This window comes from Danio rerio, chromosome 18, assembly GCF_049306965.1.
Source record: "Danio rerio strain Tuebingen ecotype United States chromosome 18, GRCz12tu, whole genome shotgun sequence".
Taxonomy (NCBI): Eukaryota; Metazoa; Chordata; class Actinopteri; order Cypriniformes; family Danionidae; genus Danio; species Danio rerio.
In genome coordinates, this window is record NC_133193.1 from 1,405,001 (window position 1) to 1,417,500 (window position 12,500).

A 12,500-nucleotide genomic window follows, 5' to 3' on the forward strand; every position below is an offset into this window, starting at 1 on the left:
TTTCAGACATGCTTTTACATCAGTAGGATCTCCACAGGGTTGCGTACTGTCCTCAACTCTTTTTATATTATATACAAACGAATGTCGCAGCACTGAGGACAACAGCCATATAGTCAAATATGCTGATGACACAGTTTTTATCCTTATTAACAAATATAGATTGTAAGGACAGCGATAATCATGAGTGAAGGTTATTTATGAACTAATTTGGAGAGGATCACGTGCTTATGATTGTTTGCAGCTGGTCCCGCATTATCTAATTTATGATTGACCAATCAGACGATTCCGAAGTCACTATAAACACCGTCAGCTCCATATCACAGCCATCTTCATTTTGAAGAATCCTCCCTTCCACCCCTACTCCTCCTCCTTTCCTAGATGGGCGGCACGGTGGCCCAGTGGTTAGCACTGTTGCCTGACAACAAGAACGTCACTGGTTCTAGTCTTTACCAAGCCTGCCGACGTTTCTGTGGGGAGTTTACACATTCTCCCCGTGCTCATGTTGGTTTCCCCCAGGTTCCCCGTTTTTTTCCCACCGTCCAAAAACATGCAGCTTAAGTTAATTGACTAATCCAAATCAGCACCATAGACATGCTCCTAGTCAGTGGTTATCTCTTCTCTATCAATATCTGTTCATTACCTACTACAGCAGGGGAGTTCTCCAGATCTACCTGAGCTCAAACTCCCCTCTCGCCTTGCTAACAGAAGTTGTCTTTGTATTTGGGCTGTCGAATTTGCCTTTTGCAAAGAATTGAATCCAGAATAAGAAATGCTTTGATTAAATTTATATTGAATTCATGACAATTTATAAAAACTGTGGCTAAAAACTAAAATACTGTAAAAACAGACAAAAGTATTAAAATACTGTAAATATTAAACACATTTAAACCAATATACAGTCAAATCTATTGGGAGTATAAGACATAGCCATATTGACCTCCTCCATCCATGCTGGCACAGAACAACACAGACCTTCCACCATTTATATAAGGTTTGCAGACTGATTGCTAATTGAAGACTTGAGTGTAGGAGTTTCAAATCGCTGCTTCAGTAAATTCAAACTGATCTTGGTAGTGTCTAATGGTTAGGAATAGATGGTTTCTGTTTGGTGACCATAACTAAAACAATGGAGTTTGGACTGCTTGAATGATATCTGTGTTAACTGTTTGGAAAAATGGCAGGGAAAATGTGTCAACCCAATGAGAAAAGGTTTACAAATTTGCAAGACCTGTCTTCTGCTCTGCTGGGATAGTGAAAATGAAAATGAAGTGGAACCTAGTTTCTTTAACCAGGTCAAAGCAAACAAGAAAAACTGTAATCATTACACACTGGACAACAAAATACAAAATATAGAAGTCAGTGCAGCACCATTGCTTGTCAATGTAGCTTATTGTCAATGGCATTTGTTGTCTTTGTATTTGGGCTGTCAAATTTGCCTTTTGCAAAGAATTGAATCCAGAATAAGAAATGCTTTGATTAAATTTATATTGAATTCATGACAATTTTCAAACTGTGGCTGAAAACTGAAATACTGAAAAAGCAGACAAAAGTAATTAAATACTGTAAATATTAAACACATTTAAACCAATATACAGTCAAATCTATTGGGAGTATAAGACATAGCCATATTGACCTCCTCCATCCATGCTGGCACAGAACAACACAGACCTTCCACCATTTATATAAGGTTTGCTGGCTGATTGCTAATTGAAGATTTGTGTGAAGGAGTTTCAAATCGCTGCTTCAGTAAATTCAAACTGATCTTGGTAGTTTTTAATAGTTAGGAATAGATGGTTTCTGTTTGGTTACCATAACTAAAACAATGGAGTTTGGACTGCTTGAATGACATCTGTGTTAACTGTTTTGAAAAATGGTGAGGAAAATGTGTCAACCCAATGAGAAAAGGTTTACAAATTTGCAAGACCTGTCTTCTGCTCTGCTGGGATAGTGAAAATGAAAATGAAGTGGAACCTAGTTTATTTAACCAGGTCAAAGCAAACAAGAAAAACTGTAATCATTACACACTGGACAACAAAATACAAAATATAGAAGTCAGTGCACCACCATTGCTTGTCATTGTAGCTTATTGTCAATGCCATTTGTTGTCTTTGTATTTGGGCTGTCAAATTTGCCTTTTGCAAAGAATTGAATCCAGAATAAGAAATGCTTTGATTACAGTTTTTCTCGATTGCTTGGATGCAGTTGTCAACTGAAACTCCACATTTTCAAAACAGTAAACACACACAGGCCTAAACTGCGGCACTCATGGTCAAAATGACACATTTTGCTTGAAAAAGGCACATATCATCTCAAAACATTTAACATATGCAACAAAAGCTAGTTTTACCTTCAAACAACACAACTTGCAAACAAGTATATGAGCTCTTTCAATTAATCATTACACAATGCACAACAAAATACAAAATACAGAACTCAAAATGCACCACCATTGCTTGCCATTGTAGCTTATAGCCAATGGCATTTGTTGTCTCTATTTGGGCTGTCAAATTCGCCTTTTTGCAAAGAATTGGATCAAGAATAAGATATGCTTTGATTGAATATATATTGAATTCATGACATTTTTCAAACTGTGGCTGAAAACCGAAATACTGTATATAAAAAAACAGACAAAAGTAATAAAATACTGTAAATATTAGAGAAAACACATGTAAACCATATACAGTCAAAACTATTGGGAGTATAGGACATAGCCATATTGACCTCCTCCATCCATGCTGGCACAGAACAACACAGACCTTCCACCATTTATATAAGGTTTGCAGACTGATTGCTAATTGAAGATTTGTGTGAAGGAGTTTCAAATCGCTGCTTCAGTAAATTCAAACTGATCTTGGTAGTTTCTAATGGTTAGGAATAGATGGTTTCTGTTTGGTTACCATAACTAAAACAATGGAGTTTGGACTGCTTGAATGACATCTGTGTTAACTGTTTTGAAAAATGGCAGGGAAAATGTGTCAACCCAATGAGAAAAGGTTTACAAATTTGCAAGACCGGTCCTCTGCTCTGCTGGGATAGTGAAAATGAAAATGAAGTGGAACCGTTTCTTTAACCAGGTCAAAGCAAACAAGAAAAACTGTAATCATTACACACTGGACAACAAAATACAAAATATAGAAGTCAGTGCAGCACCATTGCTTGTCATTGTAGCTTATTGTCAATGCCATTTGTTGTCTTTGTATTTGGGCTGTCAAATTTGCCTTTTGCAAAGAATTGAATCCAGAATAAGAAATGCTTTGATTACAGTTTTTCTCGATTGCTTGGATGCAGTTGTCAACTGAAACTCCACATTTTCAAAACAGTAAACACACACAGGCCTAAACTGCGGCACTCATGGTCAAAATGACACATTTTGCTTGAAAAAGGCACATATCATCTCAAAACATTTAACATATGCAACAAAAGCTAGTTTTACCTTCAAACAACACAACTTGCAAACAAGTATATGAGCTCTTTCAATTAATCATTACACAATGCACAACAAAATACAAAATACAGAACTCAAAATGCACCACCATTGCTTGCCATTGTAGCTTATAGCCAATGGCATTTGTTGTCTCTATTTGGGCTGTCAAATTCGCCTTTTTGCAAAGAATTGGATCAAGAATAAGATGTGCTTTGATTGAATATATATTGAATTCATGACATTTTTCAAACTGTGGCTGAAAACCGAAATACTGTATATAAAAAAACAGACAAAAGTAATAAAATACTGTAAATATTAGAGAAAACACATGTAAACCATATACAGTCAAAACTATTGGGAGTATAGGACATAGCCATATTGACCTCCTCCATCAATGCTGGCACAGAACAACACAGACCTTCCACCATTTATATAAGGTTTGCTGGCTGATTGCTAATTGAAGATTTGTGTGAAGGAGTTTCAAATCGCTGCTTCAGTAAATTCAAACTGATCTTGGTAGTTTCTAATGGTTAGGAATAGATGGTTTCTGTTTGGTTACCATAACTAAAACAATGGAGTTTGGACTGCTTGAATGACATCTGTGTTAACTGTTTTGAAAAATGGTAAGGAAAATGTGTCAACCCAATGAGAAAAGGTTTACAAATTTGCAAGACCTGTCTTCTGCTCTGCTGGGATAGTGAAAATGAAAATGAAGTGGAACCTAGTTTCTTTAACCAGGTCAAAGCAAACAAGAAAAACTGTAATCATTACACACTGGACAACAAAACACAAAATATAGAAGTCAGTGCACCACCATTGCTTGTCATTGTAGCCTATTGCCAATGCAATTTGTTGTCTTTGTATTTGGGCTGTCAAATTTGCCTTTTGCAAAGAATTGAATCCAGAATAAGAAATGCTTTGATTAAATTTATATTGAATTCATGACAATTTTCAAACTGTGGCTGAAAACTGAAATACTGTAAAAGCAGACAAAAGTATTAAAATACTGTAAATATTAAATAAAACACATTTAAACCAATATAGAGTCAAATCTATAGGGAGTATAGGCCACTATTGACCTCCTCCATCCATGCTGGCACAGAACAACACAGACCTTCCAACGTTTTTAATGTTTGCTGGCTGATCGCTAATTGAAGATTTGTGTGAAGGAGTGTCAAACCGGTGCTTCAGTGAATTCATACTGATCTTGGTAGTTTCTAATGGTTAGGAATAGATGGTTTCTGTTTGGTTACCATAACTAAAACAATGGAGTTTGGACTGCTTGAATGACATCCGTGTTAACTGTTTGGAAAAATGGTAAGGAAAATGTGTCAACCCAATGAGAAAGAGTTTACACATTTGCAAGACCGATCTTCTGCTCTGCTGGGATAGTGAAAATGAAAATAAAGTGGAACCTAGTTTATTTAACCAGGTCAAAGCAAACAAGAAAAACTGTAATGGAAAACAAGTTGAAAAGGTGCAAGAATAAAAGTACTTTGGTACAAACTTTGATTCCACATTTAAGCTCCAGCAGAACTCAGAAGCTGTTGCTAAGAAAGTGCATCAGAAAATGTATGTTCTTAGGAAACTGAACTCTTTCTGTGTAGAAAAAAAATTATACCGAGAACTTTTTTCTTTTTTTTTTAGTTTATTTATAAACGATTTTCGAGAGGATCACGTGCTTATGATTGATCTGCATTATCCAATTCTCAATGCACTAATCAGACAATTCCAAAGCCATTATAAATACCCTCAGCTCCATATCACAGCCATCTTCGTTTTGAAGAATCCTCCCTTCCACCCCTACTCCTCCTCCTTTCCTAGATGGGTGGCACGGTGGCCCAGTGGTTAGCACTGTTTCCTCACAGCAAGAACGTCACTGGTTCTAGCCTTTACCAAAGCAGCCGATGTTTCTGTGTGGAGTTTACACGTTCTCCCCGTGCTCACGTGTATTTCCCCTGGTTTCCTCTTAAAAATATGCAACTTAAGATTATTGACTGATCCAAATCGCAACCATAGACATGCTCCTACCAAGTACTTTTCTCTTTTTAAAAAGCAATCACTATCTGCTCTTCAGCCACTATGACAGGGGAGTTCTCCAGATCTACCTGAGCTCAAACTCCCCTCTCGCCCTGCAAACAGGAGGGAGCCCCGGGCTCGAGGATCTTATTAGCTCAGGGCTCTCTCCCTGGACAGCATCCCAAACCGCTTTATAATCAATCATCAGCTAAGTGTCAACTCTTGAACTATATTGAGAGTATATTAAGCTTTTCCCTTTTATGCTGGTTCTGAAATCACCTTCAAAACTTTAGGGTGCTTTCGCACCTACTCTTTTGTTTGGGAACGTGTTTCGTTTGCCCAGTTAGCGCGGTTCGTTTGGCATATGTGAACAGGGCAATCACGCTCTGTTCCGCGCCAAAGTAATCGCTCCGAGATCACTTGAGTGAGGTGGTCTCGGCTCGATTGAAACGAACCCTGGAGCGGTTTGATTGCAGTGAGAAAGCGATCCGATCCGAGCGCGGTTATATCACAGTGTTTATGCATATGTAATAGGCATACGGCTATATGAAGAGAGAATTATGAGTAGGGCGGGAAGTTTCGCGAGTCTCCGGATGCCCGCAAACGAGTGATGATCTCCTGGTAATCTCACGTCTCCCTCCCGGTACTCAAATAGGCATCGTCGCGCACCCTTCTCACCCCTCCCCACCGCATCTCTCCTCAGACACGTCGCGCGCGCACCCTGTCAATCACCACCAAACCACCACCTCTCCTGACAGCTGAGCGGGACGCTGCAAAATAAACCCTGACACTCTGACCAATGTGAGGAGAGTTTACTCGCACGTGACTTGTTTTAGCTCTTTTGGACCGTTTAGAAACTTTGCAGTGTGAAAGCGAACCGCTCCAAGAGCAAAGAGCAACAATGTAACATTTGTAATCTCTGTTTCAGAACAACTGAATCCATTCACAGGTGTGAACGCACCCTTAGTCGAGACTTGCGCCAAGATTATCGGTTTACTTTTGCGGCGTCTAGCAGAGTTACATGAACAGCAAATGCCGAGGGAAACTCAAAGTGTGATAGGAGAGCTCCTGTTAATCAGCGCTGGTGTGTGTGAGACTCACAGCATGTGTGTATGCGCCGTACGCTCCAAACTGGACGCTCATTGGGCTGAAGATGCCGAGCTGACCCGCCATCTGATGCATCCGCCGCAGCGTTCGCTCCTTATCGGTGTCTGCAAACTTCACCACCAGACTGGACGACGCTCCCTGAACACACACACACACACACATAAACAGTTGCAGACACACACACACACACAGACGGAGACCGACAGGTCTGTGTAAAGTGTTTTCAGAGGCAGCAGGTGTTTCACTCTGCTCTAGAGTGGATCTGCAGGTTTTGATAAGCTCTGATCAAGGCTTTCGTCACACCGTCACTAAAATAATCTCATTTCAGGAGAGCATCAGGATGACATTCACACACACACACAGCCAGATTTACGTAAGGGGGAAACCTAAAATACTCACTGGAGAAATTTAACTGCACAGAATGAGCAAGAGCAAGGCTGCATTCCCTTTCTGAATGCATCGGTGTTTGACATAATCATTTGAGTCTGTGAATAATTCAGGAAATACAGCATTGCAGCCGGTTATACTGTGTTTTCTGACCCCCATTAACATTGAACTCATAAACAGTGTGTGTTCAGTGAAGTTTCCGAGACTCACAGGCATCGTCTGTCCTCCGTGAAGACTGTTGATCGCAGCCTGAGCTTCTGCATGACTGGAAAACTTGACAAACGCACAGCCTGTGGTGGGAGAAACACACAAACACTCACCTTAAACAGAAAAAGAGCAAGTGTTCACAACAAACCAAGACAAGGCTTGAAGATACTGTCTGCGTCTCAGTCAGCACTCTATATGCTTATTTCACGCGTTCGCCATTTAAAAAAAACAAAGCGAGGCTGCTGTGGGAAGAAACCCGGAAGTGTAGGACCAGCACTGTACACATTGCAGTAACATGCTGTGGACTACAAACCTCCAGCTGTTGCCGCGTTTTCAAAATGTAGAAATGGTGTAAACATCACTTTAATATCATTCAGTTCAGTTTAATCTAAACAATTAAAAGCAATTCAGCTTCAAACAACATCACAATCTCTTTAAGAGTAATATGCTCAAGTGTCCGCCTAGGCTTCAGTTCATGGCACAAGTTACTCCCCGTCAGCGTCAACGCTTCCCATTCACTTTGAATGGGTGACGTCAGGCGTTGCCGAACTGCATTGCGGATCCATCTGCGCCGCTTCAGAGGCGTTGCTCGCTGCAGAAGTTGGGACTAGCTCAACTTTTCAAGCGCCGACGGAAGCGTCAGCCAATCAGATTGCTGTATGTGTAACGGAGGCCAGCTAGTGAGTGCTGTGCAGTTAAAGCTCAGTCCTCTGACCTCTAAAGGTGCTCTAGCGACAGACGCTAGAGGCCATGGTCTTTAGCCTCCTTAGTAGAGCAACCGACTCCCATGCGGAAGGTCGCCGGTTCGATACCAGCTCGGAGCGGGTTGGGTGGCGTAGGACCGGCGGGGTTACATTGGTGCCATGACCCGGATGGGAGTGAGGTTTAGAGGGGTGAGTGTAACGGAGGCCAGCTAGTGTGTGCTGTGCAGGTAAACCTCACTCCTCTGACCTTTAAAAGGTGCTCTAGCGACAGATGCTAGAGGCCATGGCAATGTAACCCTGCCGGTTCTACACCACACAACCCGCTCCAAGCTGGTTTCGAACCGGCGACCTTCCGCATGGGAGTCGGTTGCTCTAACAAGGAGGCTAAAGACCATGGCCTCTAGCATCTGTCGCTAGAGCACCTTTTAAAGTTCAGAGGAGTGAGGTTTACCTGCACAGCACACACTAGCTGGCCTCCGTTACATATGCAAATACACCAGCTCAGACAGTGGCCTATTGCTGACTGAATTTCATTGGCTGATGCTGCTATGACGATCAATTCAGCCCGAACTTTAAACACGCCTTCAGACAAGCGTTGACGCTGAAGCCCCGTGTGAATGGGGCGTTAAAAACTGTGGGGACGCTTCCCTGCTTCAGCCTATGTAACCCGGTGAGTGATAAAACCCTGCAATCCTCTGTTGCACACCCTCGTGTTGTCTGTAAAAGTGTTGTCCCTGTACTGAAGTTTTAAAACCGGCTAACATTAAAGCACTCCTGAGCGCGGATGACTCGACTGATCTTCACGGCTGCTAGGCGCTCCAGTCTCCGTGTCTATGCGTTTGCACTCAGTTTACCGCTCTTCACCCAGTGCAAACACAGATACACGGACACTGGAGTGCGAAGCAGCCGTGAAGATCAGTCAAGTCATCAAGCAGATCGCTCGACTCGTCTGTGTTTGTGCTCAGTAAACAGCGGTGGGTAAACTGATGACCTACACGGCCAATCACAATCATTTCTGTTGAGCACGTGAACACAATGGCAAATCAGCGCTGTTTAAGGAAAGCCATCAACAGTGCCTAAAATGTTAGTGGGAAATTGATGTTTTTTCTTTTATTTCAGTATCCTGACAAGTCTCCTATAGTGAAAGATTCTGTACATTCATGTGTTTGGGAAAGAAAATGCAGCTAACTAGTGCCATTTCCCTTAACTGAGCTGAAAATGAGCTCTGATATCCCTTTCTATTTTCACTATTCATTCAGAACGGACCTTCGGGTCACTGGGAAGACTCTTCATTCATTCATGTTCTTGTCGGCTTGGTCCCTTTATTAATCCGGGATCACCACAGCGGAATGAACCGCCAACTTATCCAGCAAGTTTTTATGCAGCGGATGCCCTTCCAGCCGCAACCCATTTCTGGGAAACATCCACATACACACACACACATTCACACACACACTATGGACAATTTAGCCTACCCAATTCACCTGTACTGCATGTCTTTTGACTGAGGGGGAAACCGGAGCACCCGGAGGAAACCCACGCGAAGGCAGGGAGAACATGCAAACTCCAAACAGAAACGCCAACTGAGCCGAGGTTCGCACCCAGCGACCTTCTTGCTGTGAGGCGACAGCACTACCTACTGCGCCACTGCTTCACCCTGGGAAGACTATGAAATGATAAATTTGTGTCACTTTCTCTTCGCTGATAAGATATTCAGCCCAGTACACAACGTTCCTATGCAACTCCCTATGAGACTTCCAGGTTTCATTCCATCGCAGCCTCGATTTCGCTTTTAAAAATGGCGGCTGTGTGAAATCAGCCTATATTCTTCATTAGTAGGTCGTGTGGATGATTTCGAGCACTAAGTAACTTGGCTCTCTTCACTGTGACATGTGTAACGGAGGCCAGCTAGTAAGTGCTGTGCAGGTAAACCTCACTCCTTGGTAGAGCAACCAACTCCCATCCGGTTCGATCCCAGCTCGGAGCGGGTTGGGTGGCGTAGGACCGGTGGGGTTACATTGGTGTCGTGACCCAGATGGGAGTGAGGTTTAGCGGGGTGAGTGTAATGGAGGCCACCTAGTGTGTGCTGTGCAGGTAAACCTCACTCCTCTGACCTCTAAAGGTGCTCTAGCGAAAGACTCTAAAGGCCATGGTCTTTAGCCTCCTTGTTAGAGCAACCAATTCCCATGCGGAAGGTCGCCGGTTCGATATCAGCTCGGAGCGGGTTGGGTGGCGTAGAACCCGGTGGGGTTACACAAGAGAACGTCGAGAGGGGAACTGGATTGTTACTGCAAGCTTGGTGCAGTTGCGAGGTGAGCTGCATGCAATGCTTTTTAATGTGCACATGTAAACCCCGCTGGATATAGGCACTGGTGGGAGGCGTGCATTGGCTTGAGGCAGCAGGGCCGTAGTGTCCCTCACCAGTGACAAGACACAGCCATATCGCACTGCTACTCGTGTGAGATTTTGTTTATACAACAGTTCGACTGCATTATCAATAGAAACATGAAAATGAAGTCTCAAAACCCTTTTGTATAAGGAACTACTTTTTTCCATCTGCAACTGACGTCAGAACAGCAGAAACCGCTGCTCAATTACTGACATCACTGTAGAGCTAGTGTTGGAATGATTCTCTAGTGTAATGTCTAAAGTGATGACAAAACAGCTGAGTTTGCTCACATTTTAAGATTATAAGACTGAATAGCATGAAATGCCACCAGTCTACAGAGATTTCCCAGTGTTTCTCTGCTGCAATCAGGAGATCACAATAATTGACCCCGAAAACGACAAAACAAAGCAAACACTAGCAGATTACTATGGTATAAATACAGCACTACAACATATAAAAGAGAGAGATGGACTTAGAATGTCACTCACCTGCCTTTTGATGATTTGATCAGCTGTAGTTTGAAATTTACCAAGTTTTTCTCCTCTGAGGACTTATTATGTGGTCTCTGTCGCCATCTTGTGGCCGAACATCTTTGCTCTGCTCGGTATGACAGGCTGATGGCTGCTAACATGCTGTATCTCTAATATTATATCTATTTAAAATAGACACTATCCTTATAAATAAACTGCAAAGTTGCAATCCAAACAACTATTTTCTCGACTAAAACACCTCAAAAGTATTTATTTATAAATAGTTTACACATATATTGTCCATTATATTGTCCAGCAGCTGCTATATTTGTCAAACTGTAGTGAATTTAGTCCCTTGTTAGTCCTAGTGTGGGCGGAGTAATACACAAGGGTGAAGAGGCTGTATAAGTGCTGATATTGCTTTAATATCTCGTGGCTATCAGCCAATCAGATTCGAGCAGCAGAACTGTTGTATAACAATAAATAAATAACAGATTGTTTTTAGACAATAGCGTCTCTCGTTTGTTGTTACGTTTGATGATTTGGGTCACGTGATTCATATTTCACGCTATTAAACTTCCGTTAAGGGCTCATATATAGTGTGTATCGATGCAACCTGATTTTCATAGTGCACTGTGGGACTATTTAGGGTGCAAATGTTTCAATGCATTGGAAGAATTTTGTGACTGACAGCACTTAAAATGCCTGGTGGACTTACTAGTGAACAAGGGAACTAGTGACATTATTTAAAGCGACACTTCAACCAAAAGTGAACATTCAGTCATCATTTACTCACTTTTTCCAAACCTCTTTGAGTAGCTTTTCCTCTGTCGAACACAAAAGAAGATATCTTGAAAAATGTTGGACTAGTAAGGGTACTGATGAGCTACACTACAGTGCACTGACTAGTGAACAAGAGTGCTGATTGAGACGCACCCAGTGACTGTGGAATCATAGGAGATGTAGTTTTCATTCCATTGTGTGTGTGTGTGTGTGTGTGTGTGTGTGTGTGTGTGTGTGTGTGTGTGTGTGTGTGTGTGTGTGTGTGTGTGATCATAGAGTTGTGTCAGTGCTGACCCTTACTGGCCCCATCAGGCCCCCGCAGGACGGTGCACTCCTCGATCTGACCGAAAGCCTCGAACAGACACCGAACGTCCTCCTCGCACTGCTGTTTCCCCAGCATCCCCACAAACAGCTTACGCTCCTCTGAGAGACACACACACACAAACAAACACACAGAGACATGTTTGGTTCTGTTTTTGCTCCATTGACTTCCTTTATAATCAGATTTATTGATTGCAAAGCCATGACAGCAGATAATCATGCATTCTTGATTGCTGCTGGTTTTCCCTGATGGGAACAGGTAAAGTTTGTCATGTTTACTGATGATCAGAATAAGATTTGTCACCAAAAGTCATACCATTTGCTGAAACACAGAAAAAGCTTTGGCCAAATTAAGCCTCAAAATCACTCCCAAACATGAAAATGACTCAACAGCACACAAGGGTTATCATCCTAACACACTTCTATCTGTCAAACACTTTCTCTTTTGCTGCAGACATGCTGTGCGAGTCTGTTTTAACTGCACTTTCTGCTGTTTAACTGAATGTGCGCTTATGCTCTATATTAATTATCATAATCCGTTCATGCCACTGGAAGAGCTGGAGAGCGAATAATCAATATTTCATACCCTGTTGACTGCATTTTATGGTTTAGTTAGATCTTTTTGACATCAAAAACTGCAGGAGAAGTCAAAAAATCAGAAAGAAAGACAGCTGAAATCCTGATTTTAA

General features: G+C 42.0%; 1 protein-coding gene across 10 annotated transcripts in view; it reads right to left on the minus strand.

Annotated features, from left to right (window-relative positions):
• Nucleotides 1–12,500, minus strand: part of celf6 (CUGBP Elav-like family member 6) — a 65,063-nt gene that overhangs the window by 11,724 nt on the left and 40,839 nt on the right. For 7 of the 10 annotated variants that reach the window (XR_012394135.1, XR_012394133.1, XM_073930135.1 and 4 more), the window contains exons 4-6: nucleotides 11,785–11,913; nucleotides 7,148–7,227; nucleotides 6,545–6,688 (exon numbers count right to left, since the gene is read on the minus strand). Coding sequence is in view for 7 of the 10 variants with exons in the window: in XM_073930135.1 (XP_073786236.1) it covers nucleotides 6,545–6,688; nucleotides 7,148–7,227; nucleotides 11,785–11,913 (353 nt within the window). In the remaining 3 variants the exon portion in view is untranslated. The remainder of the gene's footprint in view (nucleotides 1–6,544; nucleotides 6,689–7,147; nucleotides 7,228–11,784; nucleotides 11,914–12,500) is intronic. The other 3 variants (XR_012394134.1, XM_073930138.1, XM_073930140.1) reach the window with 1 other exon arrangement.